Source organism: Diplotaxodon limnothrissa, linkage group LG15 (genome assembly GCF_057381915.1).
Source record: "Diplotaxodon limnothrissa isolate DT_005_m linkage group LG15, D_limnothrissa_male_GT1.1, whole genome shotgun sequence".
NCBI classification, from domain to species: Eukaryota; Metazoa; Chordata; class Actinopteri; order Cichliformes; family Cichlidae; genus Diplotaxodon; species Diplotaxodon limnothrissa.
This window is the reverse complement of record NC_140610.1, coordinates 6,840,507-6,861,154: the sequence shown is the minus strand read 5'-3', so window position 1 is coordinate 6,861,154 and position 20,648 is coordinate 6,840,507. Positions and strand designations below refer to the sequence as shown.

The following is a 20,648-nucleotide window of genomic DNA, read 5'->3' as shown; positions in this document are numbered from 1 at the left end:
GAACGCTGATCATTTTATTAAAGATGAAAGACTTTAGACAGTTTTTCAACTCTCAGTAATGCCACAGTGATCGTTTGATATATGGACCTGCAGCGGAGTTTAGACCCAGACACGGCTAGTGACGTCAGACTGAACAACCGGATAGAAGATAATCGGTCATGGATTGGCTTCCCCGGAGCCTGGACCTCATTATTATTGAAGCAGTGTGGGACAGACAATGAAACAAAAGGGAGTCAACATCCAAATAAGGGCTCTGAAGTTCCTTCAGGAAGCCTGGAGAACTATTTCTGGAGGCTACTTAAAGAAATGACAAGTAATCTGCGTAAGAGAGTTCAGGCTGTGTTGAAGAATAAAGGTTATCATACCAAATACTGACTTTGAAGCTTATTAGAATATAAATCTTTTTTTCTTTATATATTATATTTTAGTGTGTTTTTACCTATTTCAGTAATTTGCTCCATCTATTTCACATTTCACAGTAACATCCCGACAGTCTTTGTAAACTGTTTGTTAACCAGTCAGTAAACATTATTGTTTAGTTGCTTATTAGCCGTAAAAAGTTTAAACAGGGCCCAGTTAACCATAAATTCACTAATTATGAACGACAGCTCATAGCGTTTTCTTGAGCCACATGCACATACACCCTCCCAGTGACAGACGTGGCCTATTTAAATCCTCAAACACGCAGCTTTGCAGCTTTTTCTGATTTTTTGTGGAAACATCTGGATCCTATAACATACCAAAAACTCTCATCTGGAAATACAAACCGATACATGCTCCAGGCGATATCCACAGTTATCCATGAAGGTGGTCAGTCAGTTGCTCTGTTTACATTTCATAACGGACTGAAAGGAAAACATACTGTAGAGGGGCGGGCGAGAACCAGAATAAGATGTGGGGAGAGCGTGGGAGTTAGAGGGGAAAAACAAAGCCTTACATTGTTTACCGGTACACTTCTTGTTTACAAGCCCTCTTGAGATTATGTGATTTACAAAATGTGTTGACTTTTTGGTGTTACACTTATTGTAAGCAGCTGTGGACGAGAGTCTGCAGCTAAATAATTAATGGGAAAATGTAATTGAGAGGAGATTTGGAAAAAGGGGGTGGAGAGAAAATGTTGATGAAGGAGAGGTAGAGGGAAGAAGAGAAAGAAAGACAGCAGAGAATTTTTCAAATTCCTTTCACTGTTTATCATTTCAAATGAGGATATTTGCAAGGATGAAATAAAGACTGACAGACAGCGAGGGAGCTGGAAGCCAGAGGACAGTATTCACAGATCATTTCACATGCCATGATTGGAGGATTGGCTAAAGGAGAAAGAAACAAGCTGACGAATGATTTAAAGCAGCCACTAATGATTTTTTCCCCATTATTGACTGATCATTTGTTCATGCTTTCCTCTCTTTCCTCCTGCTGCGTGTTTATCTTAAACAAATTAAGATGCAAACCACGTCTGTGTGTCGTTATGTGCTATTCAGACACACAGCATGGATAGTACAGCCTCTCGGCTCCCACATAGAGCATATTGACATGTAGGTCAATGAGCCCAAGTGAGCTCATGAGTATCCCTCCCTATTGGTCTGTTTTGAAATGATTTTCAGAGACCTTAAAAACAGAGCGGGACAAAAAGCTGAGACGCAGCATGTTCATCTCTGCTCCTCGGTGGATGCAGCACAGATTGTTTAAGCTCACTCGTGTGGTGTAAACAGTCCCTTTGGTTGCAGGAGCACGCTGCTGAACTGAGTCATCGCTCCCATTTTTCACACTCGTATCATATCAGGTCTGGAGCTGCTGTTTCATTTGTTATGACTGGATCGCAAGCAAAGGCGACCAGCTTTACGGTTTGTTACATTTTGTAAGAGAACATCCTGTTGTTTGCCTTTTGAGGTTTTAGTTTTAGTGCCGGCTTAATAATTCATAATGCCTTGAAATGCATCTAAAATGCCGTTGGGCTTCAAAGGTTTTACTGTGCTTATGTCACCACTGATAGCCTGAGCTGAGTTGGGTTGAAACACAGATTCATTGTCACATGTTTTAATTTGTTATATATTTCCCTGACCTGTGAGCTTGGTAGGCTGGCGACTTGTCCAGGGTGGACCTGGCCTTTCACCCTATGGCAGCTGGGATAGCTTCTATCCCTTCCTAACAGCCCTGAGCTGGATAAGCAGTTAAGAAAATGGATGAATGAATTGCTATTGAGGCTTTCTGAAAGTCAAAGACAAGTTTTAACTCATGCCAATGATGCTTTTGTCTCTCACACAGTGCAACAAGTGATACACTGTCAAAATGAATAGATCAACTTGATAGATATTCTCATTGACTTCTCAGCTGAGGGTTAGATTAAGATGACTGACAGCTACCTCAATTCTTCTCCAAGGCATAGAAATAACTGATAAAAGTAATAATGTCTCTATAATTAAGACTTCAGCAGTAGATCCTTTCATTTGTGTAAGTCAAAAGGTGATGCCTGCTTGATTGCATTAAGTCCCCTCTTTATTGTGCTCGCCAAGTTATATGTGAACAATTTTTGTGTGAAAAAGGTCATATAAAAGAAAAGCAAAGGGTAAACGTAAAGAATAAGAAATGCTTCGTCACTCATCCAACTGACTTCTTCAGTCTCAGCTGACTGCAGGTTTGCCCAACCTTTAAACAGTACATTTGCATAATGACAGAAACCAGCTCCATTGCAGAGAGAAACGTGCAATTTCACCCAATGTGGCCAGTTTGTATATGGAAGATGTGGAAAACAGGGCTCTGTTATCATATCTTGGAAGACCACTGAGCCTTTGGTTGAGGTTTGTAGATAACTCGGTGGACAAACACATCACGTTCATCGGGGAGGATATTAAAAATGACAGGCTAGCCTTCTTAGACTGTGAGATTTCCATCAGTAATCTGGAACATTTAAAAGTTGATGTGTAGCGTAAAACAGCACATACGGATCAGTATTTAAGGTTTGACTCTCATTATCCACTTGGAGCACAAACTGAGAGCGAACACCATCCACACAGATACAGCGACCAGGGAAGCAGAAAAACATATCAAGAAGGCCCTGAGTAAATGTGATTATCCCAGCTGGGCATTTGTTAACGTTGGGAAGGCACCTAAAGAAAGCCCCAGGCAATTCAGGAGAGAAGAAGGACAACTGCTGCCTGAGCGAAAACCTTTAGTGATCCCTTATATGTCAGGAGTATTGGAACAGCTGAGATGCATATTCTTTGTAGAACAGAGCCTCTGTGGCTTTTAAACCCCCCAAAATTGGTCTACCCTGAGGATCCGGTTCTCCGACGCAAACAGAGTAATAAGGTGTACGCTGCTAAGTGTCAGGAGGACTCCCGTGATTTATACATCAAGGAAACCAAGCAACCTCCGGCGAAGCAAATGGCACAACGGAGAAGAACTAACTTGTCAGGTCAAGACTTGGCAGTCTATTTATACCTACAGGCCAGTGGCTACTCTTTCAATCACGAGGATGTACAGATCCTGCACAGGGAGGAATGCTGGTTTAAGCAGAGAGTCAAGGAGGCATATCTGTGTGAAAATGGAACAACCATGTCTGAACCAAGAGGAGGGCACATGAGGAGACGTCTAAATCATTCCCCAACTCTCTGTGAGCAGTACCCGTGGCCATTGGTCATTACATTTTGGTTATTAAGGATCATGAAACTGACCTCATTATTAGTGAATGGTGCTGGTTTCAGTGATCAAGCAGATGCACTGTTTATGAAGTTGGAGAAAAGAGACTGATGAGTGACAAAACTTGTTCTACTGAAAGTGTTACATCCAGGTGAATAGAATCAACTTTCTGTGACAGTAAAACAACATCCACATGAATACCAGGTTCATGTTTGCTTACTATTTATCTTCAACATAACCTGTAACCATTTCTTCTCTATGTAAAGACTTCACAGAGACATATGATTTAGAGGGAGAAGTCACTCACCAGATCGGCCACCTTCTTCAGATGCTTTACAGTGCTGTTCTGATGTTCACATAAACATTATAAGGATTTTGAGCAGTTAACCAGGTTCAGGATAGGCACTGTGATCGGTCTGTGGCAAACCAAAACATACTCTCCAGTCTGTGATGTATTGTGTGTTGTGACAGCTTTCTGCTACAGCCAGCATTCAGACTGTCAGCAGCTTGTGCTACACTGCATCTTCTGTGAAATATCAGCACGCAGGCCAGCCTTCTCTTCCCAAAGGCATCCATTAGCCTTGGACACTAATGACCTTGATGACTGTTCACCAGTCTTTCCTTAGATCACCTTTTATAGGTACTAAATATCACTTCACACTCCGCAAGACAAGTTTTGAAGATGCTCCAACCCAGTGGTTAAGCCATCACAATGTGGCCCCTGTTGAATCGATCGTATTGTTATGCTTGAGCATTTTTTCCTGCTTTCAACACATCAGTTTCGAGAACTGACTGTTCTCTTGCTGTGTTATATATCCCCACCACTTGACAGGTGCCACTGATGCAAGATAATCAATGTCATTTAATCACTGCGTCAGTGGTTTTAATGCTGTTGCTAACTGGTGAAAGCAATATGTAAATAATGTGTTAACTGGTAAGCTTTAGCTTTGTTGGCAGGTAGATTGTTATCTCCCTCCTCATTCTAAACATTCTAAACAAAGCTGGCTTCATATTTAGCATGCGTGCCATTTGTCATTCACTGAAATGTTCTGCCAGGAAGCAAAATGGTGTGTTTTTGCAAAATGACAGATTGTTCTTTTAATCCCAGCTGCTTTTACTTTTAGCCCTCATTACAGCAGTTACAAACATACAATCATCCAAACACCTTAACTTCAAGGTAAAATACAGTCACACATTCAGTTCCCATCCTGCTGATTTCTGAATGTTTAGCAGAGAAGCACAGACGAGTGTGAGAAGTTTCCTGAGAGTTTCAGAGTAATAAAATGTACCAGCACACAAACCGCTTGCAGAGGGACAGCTAGTTATGACGCCCACCTTACTCTTCATGCAACCCCCCCTCCTACTCCCCTGCTCACCATCACCATGGTTACAATGATGCAGGTTACCGTGGCAGCCAAGTCAACTCCACACTCCACACAAAGGCGCACGTGCATGTGCTTTACCGCTCACTCAAAGGGGGATACGCATGTTGTGACGATGAGGAGTTGAATATAGTTTCCTGCGTAATTTCTGGAGGATACGAGGACATGGAGCTGCTGTCATTTCTCTGTCTCCTGTCTGACACTCTCGCTTCTGTTCATGACAGATGATGGATGGTCAGCAGCTGGCAGCCCCCAGTCCCCCCTCCAGATTTTCCCAATCTGTTCTTTTTTTTCTTTTTCTTCTCTACGCCAAAAATAGACACGTAGAAAAACAATTTGTGACACACACAGCACAAATATATACATATGAATGGTCAGCATCTTATCTGTTGCTGCCAGACCCTTGCATGCGCCTCTTATCATCTCTTCCAGTGTGTGCGTGTGTGTGCGTGTGTGTTGGTTAAGTTCATTTGAGGCTATGCTGCCACCCAGTGTTCACATTACAAACTGCAGAATAAAAGTTTTAATATTCTCCCCAACCTCCACCCCCGAAAAATGAATTCAAGGATGATTTACACATTTAGACTGAGCAAGAGTAACTCATTCAAAACAGGTGTTGTTTAACGGTTATATTTATATTATATTATAAAGACCCAACAATATTAGAAAGAAAAAAATCACACGACCCTCTATGAGCAAGCACTCGGCGACCGTGGGAAAGAAAAACTCCCTTTTAACAGGAAGAAACCTCTGACCAGACCAGTCTCAGGGAGAGGCAACCAGTCATTTTCATCAGTGATTTTATTATTCAGTGAACCGTTTTGCCTTTATAATGTAAGGGCATTATAATTTTAACAGACATAAAAAAATAACGAAAGCCTGTGAGTGATAAACTAAATTAAGTTTACTACACTGTCACATAAATTTTTGTCCGTAGCACTTCCTGAAGTCTGAAAATCAACATCCTTCATCTAACTTACGTGTAAGTGTTCAAAGCTATACTGACTACATGTATATGTTTGTCTTCATCCGCTTTGGGATTGATTCAGTCTTCTTAGTAGTAATCTCATTTCTTCTAATCCAGCCCTCCTTCCTTTCTTCCCTCAACATGCTCTCACACACACTCGGATATACACATGCTGCCTCTCTCATGTAGACCAGCAACCATTCATGTTGTTGGACTACTGCTGTCGCTGCTGTGGAGTCACGCTCATAAAACGCCATGGACCCATCTCCCTCAAAACTACACCCAGTGATACCTGGGTAAGGACACACTCTGGTACTGTATGTAGAAAATGGTTAGAATACAGTTAGACTACTGTATGTGGAGGGTCAAAATGTTTAGCCAACTTGGTAATAATTTTCTTACTGAAAATTACAATTACTGACAATCATTTGAATTATAGCACCTCATTACACACATAATTAACATTTAGCTAGCAGTGGTTTTGTATAATGTCATATTTTCTAATCCATAAGTGTATGTGGCACTGCACATCTGGTTGTAGGCTTGCATTCCTAGAAATCAAAGCTAATTTCCAGGTCATGCTTTTAAAACATAATCTGTAATCAGGAGATGGCAATAAGATGGCAAACAGACAGCTAGCCAAAGTGTTTAGTTGTGTCTGATGGTATTAGCATGAGCTCAGCTACTTTAATGGTTTTGGACAGACTCACACTGTGATCCAAACTGTTGAAATATACAGTGAGAAGTAATCATAGACGGTATCTAAGGTCTAAACATCCCAGTGAGCTCAGAATATATTGTGAAATGCAATCGAGAAATACTGGAAGATGAGAAAACATTGTACATTAATGTACCTTAACGCCACATATCAGGTGCAGAGTCTGTAAAGTATTCATATATTAAACTGTTAAGCATTTTTCCATTTTTGTGCTGATGTAAAAACTGCTAACACTATCTTACAGTCCTGTGCAAAAGTCTTGAGCCACACCTCTTTTCTTTATAGTCTGCTTCCAAGAAGTTAGTTACTTTTAATTTTTGTTTTTAAAGTGTTGTTGAGCAATAGTTCTCCAGGTCTTTCAAAGTCTGTCTTTGGACATTGGCTGCCTTTCATTTTCAGTCAAGTCCTTGCACCTGTCAGCTGGATATTTTTCTTTTTGTTTGTTTGTTTTTGTTGAGCCAGTTAAGACCTTATGAGCTATGAATCATTCAAGCAAAAAAAAAAAACAGGACTTGAGAGATGCATCTGGCCCTTCAGTTGATCCATCTGTTTACTAAAGCCTCATCAGAGATGATCTCAGTGGAAGTGGGGGCATAATAATCTCTCACACACTGCCAGTACTGTTAAAGCATATGAATGGAAAAACACACACTATCAGTCATGGATTGCCCTCCCTAGAGCCCAGACCTCAACTTTATTGAAGCATTGTGGCATCACTGTAACAGTCATATTGACTTACAGGTTCATTAGAATTGTACAATTGCTATTTTTGCCTTATATACTATATTTCAATTTCTTTTTGCACTTTTCAATAAATTGCTGAACCAATATCCCAATTTCTTGGCAAAATATAAGTAAATGAGGGGTGGCACGAGACTTTTGTACAGAACAGTATATGCCTGAGGTGCCTATTTACATGTTTTTTAGAGAGTTAGTTTAGTAATCGTAAGAGAAATTACAGCAAATGTCTTACATTTTATATATTAAAACATCAGTCTGCCAGTCACAGAAACAAAATGTTTCCAATGTCTTGTCCAAGGGAGACCTGAGAAAATGAAAACACATCACACAAGAACACGATCAGAACAGAGAAACAGTCGTACAACAATAAACAAAGAAATAATAACTGAATTGAGAAAATGTTGGAAGAGTTATAAAAAATCATCAGATACTGAAGCTGTCGGAGCTTGTTTGCAGCTCATTCTATTTGAGCGGTGCGCAGTACCTGAAAGCAGTTCTTCTAACATTAGTGCACACATGGAGAATATATGAGGCTTATTAAACTGTGTGGTGTAATTACTAGATTTAAATGAGAAAAGAGATCTGAGGTAATGAACAACATAAGAGTTTCATTCTGGATATAGAAAGAGAGTGCATATTTACAATCAGGGGCAGAATGAAATATAGAGAAAGATCAAACTGAAAGTAAGAGCAGTATGACATTGATGAAGAAAATAGGAATTTTCTTTGTATCTGCCAGATTACTAAATGTGGATGAACTCAGCAGTAGGTACAGCTGTATGCTGGTATTATGAAATGCACCACTGCTCACTCGATTTTGATTGATTTATTACTAGTGAATGAAAAACCCTACTCAAATCCCAGATTCTTGGCATTATCGCTAGAGTTTGAGTTTCTAACATTCTTAGGTAGGATGTTCCAGAGTTTGGGGGCATAAACTGCAAAAAGCTGCACTTTTCTCTGTCGGAAATACTGGATATCTAACATTTATCATTGGTGATGAAGAAATGAGTCAAAAAAAACACATGAGCAGCTTGACTCGTCATCATGTATCCTGTTACCTTCGAAACCAGAAGTGCCTGTTTATTTTACCCGAAAGTGCAGTGAAAGTTGTTATTCATCTTATTTGCAGACGTTTGACTTGTCACAACAATAACTAATAAGATTAACGATGACCCCATTCCATTAAAGTATGCCAGCAAGCCAGTGAGCCGTTGTGCTGGCACCTGCACACCTGACTGGAATGGAACCAGCTTTTAATGTAATTAGTTTTACCTGTGTCTGACAAGCCAAACTGTCAGCCCTGAGGGGTGTTATCAGCCCTCCTAGGGTGTTATATAACTGATTTTCTGAAAAGGTTGCAGTCAGTCATCTATAAAAGGATGCCTTAGGGAGCACTCATTGACTGTCTGCTGTCAGGAGTTTTCTGGGTCACGTAAGAAGAAGATGGAGGAGAGGAGCAGTGATTTTCTGTCAGCTTCAGGAGCCAAGCAATATATCAGATAACCCGTGTCTTTTCCGGTAAACATCTCCAGATGAGTTTTCTCAGAAAAATGTGAAAATAAAGCCATAACGCTTGATATTTCTGTCCTGCCCTCTCTGTCATAAACAGTTAGAAATGAGGCAAAAATGCTGCCAGTAAGGTGCAGCATTATAAATAAGTAGTATTTCATCACAGAATCTTAGTTACTGTTTGTTCTTTATGCTCCTTCAGAAAGAGATTTTTTTCAGGACAGGAAACTTGGACTACAGCAGGTTTTATAGCTTCTTCATTAGCTTTAATGGTTTAGTCTTCCTTCTCCTCTCTTCAGGTTGTTCTGCAGAATCTGTTGATGTGCATGGTGTGCTTCTACTCTCTCTACTACATCGCGGTCAGTCTCTGCATTGGACTGCTCAGGTAAACTCAGACTCACACGATAATGAGACCCAGTGGGATAAGAGAGACAGATAAGCAGGTTGCAATAGACTTGTTATTGTTCGTGCTCACGTCATTATCTTTTCTTGCTTCATGTCTTCAGGGTTCATGAAATCAACAGCTTGTTGGCTCCATTCGACTACACCGCGCAACCGTCATGGCAGAACCCCAAATACCTGGGTGAGTTACAGTTGTGAAGTAAAACTAGAGGAGCACATCATTTTCATGACCTCTGTTACTTACATTCTGCTGTATTTCAGAGGCCAGTATTTTACAAAATGCTGAATTTATTCAGCTCTGAGGTTATCAGTTACTTTTAAGGTTAAATCCAAAACATATGAGACATATGCTGTCCTCCTCCACAGTGAGTACCTTTAGTCCAATAGTTACACATTTCGTGGTAATAGATTACTTCTATTTCCATTTAACTATAAAGCTAAAATATAGGGTTTTCTTTGTTTTGTTTTTTTACAGAAAGAGATGTAAATGACTATGATAGGTAGCCTTTAAGTGTTTTTAGTGCATTAAAGCCTGAATGGAAATCAGAAAAACTTTAATAACCCCTGCGGGGGAACTGCTTCATAACAGTTGCTCAAGACTGTAGAAATTGTAAAATTATACTACTTCATCAGAAAGAGGAGGAACTATGTAACTTGACAGCCACAAGAAGGAAGCAAGGACGTCCTGTGACGTTCAGTGCTGCAGTGAGTCATGTTTAGTATATAATTCTCCTCTGAGACATTGCAGCATTCATCGAAAGACAGAAGCTACAGTCATTCGTTTTTACACAGAATTATCTCGGAATTACACACTATTTAAAATGACTTGTGCTGTATACAGTATAATTGAGCTCCTTTCCAGTTTTTCAGAAGCTAAAAATGAAATAAATAAATATGTTTTAATTCAAAATAAAACACATTGACCATATTTTGATTATATGATCTAGAAGAAAAAGTTGTGTGTTCCATCTGTTCTCACAATTGTCTGACTTCAAAGACCCACTGTGGCAACCGCTTGTGAAGAAGCGGGCACCTCTGATTTAATTACTGCATATAATGCGCACATAACTGAGAACTTGGGACAAGGAAACTGTTAAATTTGAGGGACACGTGGATTCTTGTGTTTAAATATATATATAAAGGGCTTGAGCCTATCACAGCTGTCATAGGGCGAGCGCACCCTGGATAGACTGCAAGTCTATCACACAGCTAACACAGAGAGACAGATAACTATTCTCACTCACATTCAGGCCTACGGGCTCTTTCTTTCGTTCTTTCTTTCTTTTAGAATTATTAAAATTTAAAAAACAAAAACAAAAACAAACAAACACAGGAAACTGAAATAAAAAATTCCCAACATAATGATCTATAAACCCGAACAAAAAGGTGAGCAGAAAGAAGCAGTGGATCATCCAGTCCTGCCCCTAAGTTTGCATATAATCTCTTAATCAAAATGGTAACAATATACATATCTACATACAAATGCATACATACATAAACACATACATAAATACATACTTACACACCTATACATATCCATATGCACATGCATAGATGCACACAAGTCTGTCACTCTACAGATGCCATATTAAATAGTTTGGGACCCAATACTGAACCTTGTGGGACACCACAGGTAAAATATTCAAGCACACAGACTTGACTGACCAATTTGTACAAATTGCTGTCTGTCATCAAGATAACTTTTTAACCAGCTGTTTTTGGCCCCTCTCACATCATATCTTTCCATTTTTTGTAACAATATTTTATTGTCAATTGTATCAAAAGCCTCTTACAGGTCAATAAATATCCCCACTGCATATTTTTTTATTATGTATATGTTCGGTAATATTTTACACTAACTCCATCATTACCATAGATGTTGATCTAGTTGTTCTGAGTGATAAATCACATATATATGTAATTGGACACATAATTTCATGAATTACTTTCTTCAGTATAGTCATATCAATGTCATCACTATCTGTTGAAAATTATTTTTTTCCATTTCTATAATCTCTCTTTCTTGTATAATCTCTGCAACTTTCAGAAGTATTGAATTTGGACTTTCTAGTCCACAGTTCTCACCTACATTGTTCTATAGACTCTGTCATGTTGTCAACAAACTTTGGACTGTTGGACAAAGTGAGAGTACCCAGAGAGAACCCACGCAGACACTGGGTGAACATGCAAACTCCACACAGAAAGACTCCGGGCAGATGGTGGATTGAAGCTCAAGATAGTAAAGCAGGAAAATTCTGAAATCAGAATAATGCAACCCTTTTTTCTCTCATGTCCTTTTTGCATATTTAGGTTGTTAAGGATGAAACTTGACCCATGAACACAGTGAAAGAACTCCTCGTGTTTCTCTTATTATTCTCCAAATAATCAAGGTTATTTTTCCTAAATGGGCTTACTTAGGAGAGAAAGGTCAGCTTCAAATAAGATGATTTATTTCTCATTAATCCAAGAAAAGACTGCTGTGAACTTTAAGTCTCAAGCTTGCAGCTCAAAGAGAAAAGTAAACAGGTCGCGGTGTACTGTGTTGTTCCAGTCCTGCTCAAAAATGGGAATTACTCATAAAATCTGGTAAAGTAATCTATGATCCAGGACACCACTGCAGTAACCTACATAGGAGTCATCTTTTTTAAAGGTGTTGGAGAAATCAGAGAATATGAATCTGATAGTGTACCCTGGTATGTATGTGTGTGTGTGTTTTGCAAGCAGTTAGCCTTCATGATGTGTGAACTAAGAGGCTACCAGACTGCAATCGCTGAGTTGCTGGCATTGGGATGGGCCCTCGTGGTATCGGAACAGGGACCTTCTCCAGACATGTCTCCGGAGGTGGTGGCAGCATTGCTAGTTAATGCAAGGCAATGTGCCAAATCTTCCAAATAAACATTTAAGCCTGTTGGCCCTCTTGATGTCCCCATCTAGCATTTGACTGCTGGGCCTGCAGCCAGCGATCATCCTCATGCCTCTCCGGACATCCCTGGTGTCACTGCGCTGCAGCCCTGGCTCCAGCTTCATCCTGTCAGGCCTCTGATTTTCATTGGTTGTTGTTTCTGGAATCTCCTGACCTGAACAAAAGATTGAAGGGCTCCTACTCAGTATCAGGAGTGCTGTCTGAAAATGTCATTTTATAGTGGCTCAGCATTATCACAGTCGCATGTGACTGGACATAGCAGTTTATTGTTAAAGCAAAAGCAGCTCTGTAAGGTGATGTGCCACTTTTTTGCTTTCTTCCTGCAGTCGGAGTAATTTCCACAGAAGTGACCTATATTTTGGGAGGACTGGTGTTTGCCTGGATTGTGGAGGAGTGGGTTTGGGACTATGCCATAACTGTCACACTTCTCCACATTGCAATGACTGTAGCAGGTATATACACACACACGCACGCAGAAACACAAAGTGGATCAATTGAGCGGAACAGCTGATAGGATTGGAGGCCTGGTTATGTAACTGGATATAGAGGCTGCAGCTCAGCGTATAAACCCACGGACACTATTTCATTTGAATGTTCACTGCTAAACTGGAATCAGTTTATCCAAGCATAAAGCTTGCATATTTATCTTTTTCCCCGAGGTCACAGTCAGTATTCATTAGTTTGATAGTAATTGTTGTCACAAAATTTAAATTGTATTCTGGTGTGTTTTGCAGTCATGTCAGACTTCCCTTCAGCTGAGCACTGGTGGATGGCTCTGGGTAAGATTTGTACTCCTTCATTGTTCTGTCCGTGCCTCTGTCTGACTCCAATCTCATTTGCAGAAGACAAAAAAATATCCACTTTGTTTTTCAAGCTTCCAATCTATTTCAAGATATTACATTTCTTCTATCTAGACATACTATAGCTCACTTACATCATGCCTGCAGATTCAGCTGCTCTTGCAGTCCTTTAACTCTTCTCTCCACAGGTACAGGCCTGGTGATGATGATATTTGGAGGACAGCTAATGGCCTACAAATTTTTCAGAAGCAACTTTGTCTATCCGGCTGAACTGCAGAATTTTTGATGAAAATGAAGCATTTCACTGCAGACAGTGTTATTACTGGTATTAGCAACTAAAGTATGTCAATAAAGTTATTTATACTGTACATATTCTAAAGAGAACCACAAGACTGACTTTGTTTCCTTACCAGCTTAGTTCAGTTCAAGTAATAGTCTGATCCCACTTTGTACAAATGGCCTACTTTTGTCAATTTAACATCTTTTTTTTTTTTACCTTTTCTGTACAGTTTATTATATTTCAGTTTTGTATTATTTGTTTACACACTTAAAACTTTAAACATAAGCTTAAAGCAACAGATGTTAAAGTTGGAAAAACTGTGAATTATATACTACCTGTAATCTATTGACTGATATGTGTGCATAGATAGTTTTTGTCTTTTTTTTAAAATTATCATTATTTCTTATGTTAGTGTAAGCTTCAGAATTTGTTACATATATTCACATATAATTTGTTGCTCAACGGTGGCCACACAGTTTTGTCTAAATAAACTCAGTGCACATCTACACAAAAATAACTTTAATGTTTGTTATATTTACAATATTTAAAATCTGTTTGGAATTTGAATTAAAAGTTTTATGAACAAGGACATTTTTATTGTTTCTTTTTTTTTATTTTTTTTTATCTGTGTGTCTCTATTTTCCAGTCTGTCTTTTTTTTAATATATATATCAACGGGCAGTTAAAGTAGGATGACGATTTCTGTCTGTTAAAACAACACAGACCCCAGTTTCAAAATAGTCAATAGTTCAAAAGGCTCGTTAAGGGCGGAATTTGCAGACTGATGATGATACAGTGCTCTTCCCAAATAAACTGAATTTATAGGCTAAAAGTTTCAGTATTGGGATTGGTAATACCAGCCCCGTGTATAGTTGGCATTGGCTCACCTAAATGTGCAGACAAATTGCACAGACGCGTTTCCTGGACCCATCTTCTGCGCACAGTTTGGGACGCTCGTCAAGGTCACGTGGTGTAATTAACCCAAGCCTGAGCGCCAGAACAAACTAGGGAACTGGCTTTACAGAGTTATCTGTGTAACAGCGCTGTTTACAACAGTTTTAACTCATACTACCGAGTAAATGTCAAGGAACGGGTTAATATCGAGTTTGCGGAGGCTAATAAACGACGAGGAGCCGCTCGAAACGAGGTCTCCGGTAAGTAAACGTGTCAGCAAGCCTGAAAGTTGCTAGCTCAGCTAACTGACCAAATGCTAGCAAAGTTTGAATTTTTGCTAAAAAATATAACCACTATAATGTAATATTACAGCTAGTCTAGAAAAAACATATATTCTTTATGTAGGCTATTATTTTTAAATAGTGCCCAGGTTTGAAATGACACAACTAGCTTGGTAAAATTAGGTACAGTTCACCGTTAGCCTCAAGTGTCAGCTGGTTATGTACTTCACTGCCAGTTCAACACAATGATTTTACATGCAAGAGAATTCTGATTAGTGTCAACAGTATTTACTCTAAATACCTCACATACATAGCTGTGCAAAGGTTTTTATTAAATTTTCTTCATATTTTGCTAGTAAAAGTTTCAGCAATTTATTGAAACGTGCAAAAACAGTTTGCACGATTGTAACGAGTGAGTATTTGGTAAGACCACGTTTTTTCAACAACACAACCAAGCTTTCTATTCATTTCTTTAAGTAGTCTTCAGGAATTGTTCTCCAGGCTTCTTGGAGGATGGTCAAAGCTCTTCTTTGGATGTTGGCTGCTGTTTGTTCTATTCTCTATCAAGATACGCCCACACTGTTTCAGTAAAGTTGAGCTGTGAGCTCTGGGGAGGCCAGTCCATGGCTGTGGGTGTTTTGGGGTGTTTGGGATCATTGCCATGCTGAAAAATGAAGGTTTTTCTAACTACTATTGTATGAGGTATCACAATCAGATCGTCATCTATAAAACATCCCAGAGCCTCACTGTTCTACCTCCTTCCTTCCTGACATTTCTTTGTACATACCTACCAATTTGAACCGACAATGTCAGACTGGGATTAATCTCTAAGACCATAAGACCATGTCACTGATTTTCATTTCAGGTGTGTAACGGCTTAAAATACACTGCTCCTCACTGTCTTCGTTTACAGGCACAATATTGTGCTAGAAAAAGCTAGATGGGACGGAGCCTTGTCTCCTACTACAGCTACGCTTTGTTTTTTCGCTGTCGCTGTGTGCTAAAAAGCAGTAAGATTTATTTTTTTTGTAAGAATTTTATTTATTATTATTTTTTAACTACCAGCCTATTTTATTGTGTCATTATTTGCTGCCTATTATGCCATTTAATATTGGTATTTATTTTACTGTGTGTGTGTGTGTGTACACAGCCCTTTGTGACCCTTACCTGGTCTACCACTATTTTCCTCTATTTGTTCACTTTTCTTTTTTTGAGGACACAGGGATATTTTTGTTGTATTATTTTTTATTTTTTATTTTTTTCAACTAAAGAAAACAACTATGCCGTGCCGTGTTCTTGTGATTAGCTGCTCGTAACAAAGATAAAGATACAATTTTAAAATCAGTTCTTTGTTAAGTTGTTTGTTATGTGTATACCCAACACTTTCATGCCTTGAGTTAGGGGCTTTTTTTATGCTTGAATGATTAATTGGTCAGTTTTAAGTGGCTAAACAAACAAACAAATAATAACTTTGAAAATAGTTAGGTACAAGGACTGGACTAAAATGTGTAAAATAGCAGAGCAGCAAAGAAAACCTTTGAAGACCTCCATAAAGTCTGGGGAACCACTTAAAAAATGATGAGAAATTCTTGCTCCTTGTAAACAAAATATAACGAAATGAAGGGTACACTCACAGTATGAACATTTTTGGTCCTTGAAGTACACATAAATTTCAGTAGCAAATCTATACCAACTTTGTGTCACACATAAGAATGCAGCGGTTGGTGTTTGAGTATAAAATGTGTGTTTGCCAAGTGTCATTTAATCTTCTTTCCATCGTAGAGTCCTTTTGAGCAGCTACGTCCGCGGATGAACGATATCATAGGAGATGGAGGAATCCTGAAGGAGGTGGTCCAGCCAGGAGAGGGCCCGCCTGTCCCCGAAAACGCTTCAGTACTCAGTATGTATGAGTACACATTTCTTGTTAAAGCCTCTTACAGTTGTAAGTTATCATATACGTGAGGTCAGGATTTTTAGTTTGTCTAGCCACAATTCACAAAAATCTCTACTTCTTGTAGAGTGTTGTTCAGATTGTTATGAACCCTGCACCCAGTTGTCTCCTGAAGGTCACGTTTGCCATTTTATGGGCAATAACCTGTGAATTGTGTGAGCTGGTTGAGCTGCTACATCACTGATGGTCTGGTTTTACTTCCACACAGTCCATTACTCAGGATTCCTGGAATATTCTGATCAGCCTTTTGAAACCACCACTCACCTCAAATACCCTCAGATGATGAAGTTGGGGAGAGGTGAGAAATGCTCTACAATGGCTGAACCGTGAGTTTTTTGTTTTCCTGCCTGAAATATACCAGTTTTAAAAGTCATTCTTCAAACAGATGTGACACTGGCCGGGCTGGAGCTGGGTCTGTTGACCATGAAGAAAGGAGAGTTCTCTCGGTTCCTCCTCCAGCCTCAGTATGCTTACGGGGAAATGGGATGCCCTCCATTTATCCCCGCAGCAGCTGTGGTTCTGTATGAGGTTCAGATCCTCGACTACCTTGACTCAGGACAAGTGGATGACTTTATTACAATGAGTCTGGTAGGGAGGCTGCAGGTGCTCTGTTTAGTACTACCAACCTCAGACAGATCTGCATCTTTACCACACATACTTAAAAGCCTCTACTTTTTTGCTTTTATAGCACAGATCAGAAACGGTCTTTGATTTCTGTTCTCCTCCTCAGGAGCAGCAGAACACCGTTCCTATGTCCACACTTCTTGAAGTTGTCAACACACTGCGGAGCTTTGGCAACCGTTTCTTCAACCAGAACCGATATTACAATGCCAAAGATCGCTATAAACAGGTACATTTTGAAGTATGTTAATTGTTTTTATTTTTAATTACGTTTTACTGCGATGGCTAATATCATGCCAAGTTGTTCTTGGTGAAAGTGTTTTTTTATTATATTTCTCTGCTTTGCCTGCAGGCTATGACGCTGCTGGGAAACAGGGAAACACAGAGTGATTTAGAGAAGGAGAGGATCAAGACGGCTCTGCTTCCTCTCTACCTGAATATTTCTCTCGCTGAGCTCCGCCTGGAAAGACCGCACAAAGCCCTGAAATATGGAAACAAAGCCTTGGAGATAGACTCTGCCAACACAAAGGCTCTCTTCCGCTGCGGACAGGTAGGACGGGGCTTTTGTTTGTCTTCCAGACTGTCAGATAAATAATCCTCACTATCTCTGGGGGGTTTAAAAAAACAAACAAAAAAGGGGGTTGATGACACAGGAAAAACAGGAAACAAAATCATTTTTATTCACGCTTTCGTGTTTCAAGTCTCCCAAAACATATTAACTTAGTTAAAGATGCAGTTTGATACACTAATCGCATTTCTTTTAGGCTTACCTGGAGCTGCATGAGTATGCGAGTGCTCATTGTTGCCTCACATCTGCTCAAGCACAGAAGCCCTTTGACAGTGACATCAACAACCTTCTGAGGAAAGTGACAATGTAAGATGATTTTAATGACTTTAGAATAAATGCTGCTTCAGCTGTTTCTCCTGGCCTGTGTGCAGCAGTATGCACAGCAGTTCGCTGAAACTGTAACAGCTACCTGACCTAGAGCCCTCTGTCTGTCCACACAACCGTGACTATTACATTAATTTTATATTAATGCCTCCACTCACCCACCACTTTTTAGGTGCACTGTGTAACTGCTTCAACAGCTCGTTAAGGTCTATCAAACGTCTAATCAGTCAATCACATGGCAGAAACTGGATTATACATAGTCAAGACTACCTGCTAAACTTTAAACTGTGCATCAGAATGGGGAAGAAAGGTGATTTAGGTGACTGTGAACGTGCCATGATTGTTGGTGCCAGACAGGCTGATCTGAGTATTTTGGGAACTGCTGAGTTACTGGAATTTTCCCACACGGCCATCTCTGGGGTTTAAAAGGAAATGATCCAAAAAAGGGAAAATGAACAGTAAGCAGTGGTTTTCTGCCTCATTGGCCAGACTGCTACAAGCTGCTAAAAAGACGACAGTAACTCGAATAACCAGTTGTTACTCAGCCAATGTGTGCAGAAGAGCATATCTGAATCCACAACTTCCCGCAGGATATCATACCATGTCACAAAGCACACACAAGGCAAAAAGAGGTACAGCCCAGTACAAGCAAGGTGTTCCTCATAGTGGATCATAACTGTCTTTTGTAACATTTGTGAAACCACTCGGAAGATATTCACGTGTCATTTTCTTGTCCCAGGTGCTATAAAGACAGCCTGGACAAAGAGAAAGACTTGTACTCAAAGATGTTTAGAGAGCTGAAGGGCTCAGTGAAAATGTGAGGACCAGCAGGAGGAGGAGGTGAGAAATCCTGTTCATTCATTCTGTCTGGTTTTCATATATTTTAATCTCATCTCCATGGGAGGGTTAACATTTTAAAATGACTTCCGTGTGATGTGCCAGTAACTGTCCTTTTCCCTTAAACCTGCTACACCCGTCGTCACAAATAAATTATAATAAATACACTCTGTATAATAACTTTTAATGAAGCCATGAAAAAAAAAAAAAATACTAGACTGTGTTTCAAAGTAAAATCTTGTTGGTTAGTTTCCTTCTACTGATCTGGATCTCATCATTTAACCAAACATTAACTGTATGATCTGATACAAACTACAGCTCTCATGAGTTTTTGCCATTTGCACGGACAAATCGTCTTTGACTTCGTCTTTGACTCAGGTATTGGTTTGTTGTTGCAGGTTTCAAGATTCACCATGTTTTCCTTTTATAATTTGTTTTCTACTTATGAAGGGAGTTGGGTTGTAATCATTGTTTCAATTCTTTCAAAATTATCTCAAATTAAGTGTTGTTTTGATATTTTGTTAAATAATGTTTCTCATTAGTACCCTTTCTCTCCTTTGGACTCCTGCTGTACATATTCCTTGCATGTTTGCTGGAGTATTAAGCATTTGCTTGGGATCTTGAGATGATGATGATAATAAAAAATACAATGTTCACTTCTAGAAGAGTTTGTCTTTGTTGACTAACTGGAAACTAAGGTTTTCTCATCTTGAATTTCATCTTCAGTTTATTAGCTCACAACCTAATCTGTTGTAGGCAGATATTATGGATGTAATTCTAATATTAAAACGGCTGTTTGGCTTGTTTGGTTTTTTTTTCCATCCTGGCAGTCCAGACAGGATTCATTTCCTCTTACTGAAGCAGATGGGGTAGGGGGCTTACAGGAGTGGGGAGATGAGCTACATTAAGAGTTTGCGCTTAATTGTGAGCTTCACTTGACCTAATTACCTGAGAAAGGATCTCCATTGACAGCAGGGGGTGCCCTTTCTGATACTACTGCTGGAGTGTAGCAGGTACCAGGGTCATAACTGAGCAATGTTTGTAACAAACCAAACTGCCACAAGCAGCCAAACTTGTGCAAACTTAAGATGTGATGATATTGGACTATTTGAGCTATTAGGAGTGTAAAAAATTACAAAATTACCAATTTTAGCTCATTTTTCAAAACGTATTTGAAAGATTTACTGTTATAGATGCCCTTTGTACCGCCTTTGGCCGCCAGTACTCTAGGCCCAAATGAAAGTGATCTCAAAGTGGAGGTAGCGTGAGGGATACTGGGAAGAAACAAAGCAGGAAGTAAGTGAATGATGAATAAAACTGAAGTCATGGAGAGACTGAGTTGAGTGGTGGCATGACCTCAGAGGTGGGGAGGTGCACAAAAATCTAATTTACTTCTCTGGCTAATCCAATTTTCACTGTGTGGGTGGGTCAGTTTTACTATCAACTCCCACCACATGGTGAGTACAGTAGGTTGTGCTTTGTGAAACAAAGCTTTACTGAATTCAATCAGGCAACAAAACAATGGCCTCCAGATTCACATACTACCTCCAGCTCAGGTAAGGAATTAGTAAGGTTTTTGTGTTTGTACACCGGTGTGTGCATATGGGTATGTAACCCTTTTTATTTTTAAACATAGGTCACATGCTATGTGATGTGTGTTACCTGTAAGTGCTCAAAATTTAGGATCAAATGTGTAGTTTACCTGCTGTGCATGTGCTGTGATCAGCTCTGACTGACTCTGGGCCTTTGAAATATGATACAGTTATAAGCATATAGTATACACTGCATATATAACAGCATACACAGAAAAAA

At 39.5% G+C, this 20,648-nt stretch overlaps 2 protein-coding genes across 4 annotated transcripts; both read left to right on the top strand.

Moving 5' to 3' along the window:
- The first annotated feature begins 6,188 nt into the window (after positions 1 to 6,188).
- tmem244 (transmembrane protein 244) lies at positions 6,189 to 13,367 on the top strand. The gene is made up of 6 exons (XM_085373339.1): positions 6,189 to 6,281; positions 9,256 to 9,341; positions 9,463 to 9,539; positions 12,608 to 12,733; positions 13,016 to 13,060; positions 13,270 to 13,367. Exons 1-6 carry the CDS (start codon positions 6,189 to 6,191, stop codon positions 13,365 to 13,367), a joined length of 525 nt encoding a protein of 174 aa, XP_085229465.1.
- A 1,072-nt stretch (positions 13,368 to 14,439) lies between these two features.
- Positions 14,440 to 18,820, top strand: fkbp6 (FKBP prolyl isomerase 6). 3 transcript variants are annotated; one of them, XM_085373240.1, is made up of 8 exons: positions 14,440 to 14,514; positions 16,318 to 16,435; positions 16,695 to 16,784; positions 16,872 to 17,074; positions 17,217 to 17,336; positions 17,460 to 17,657; positions 17,872 to 17,981; positions 18,739 to 18,820. In XM_085373240.1, the coding sequence occupies exons 1-8, from the start codon at positions 14,440 to 14,442 to the stop codon at positions 18,818 to 18,820; spliced, it is 996 nt and encodes a 331-aa protein (XP_085229366.1). The 3 variants fall into 3 exon arrangements, with proteins under 3 accessions (XP_085229366.1, XP_085229365.1, XP_085229367.1); XM_085373239.1 differs by having other exon boundaries at positions 16,872 to 17,089; XM_085373241.1 differs by having other exon boundaries at positions 17,872 to 17,973; positions 18,711 to 18,800.
- The last annotated feature ends 1,828 nt before the right edge of the window (positions 18,821 to 20,648 follow it).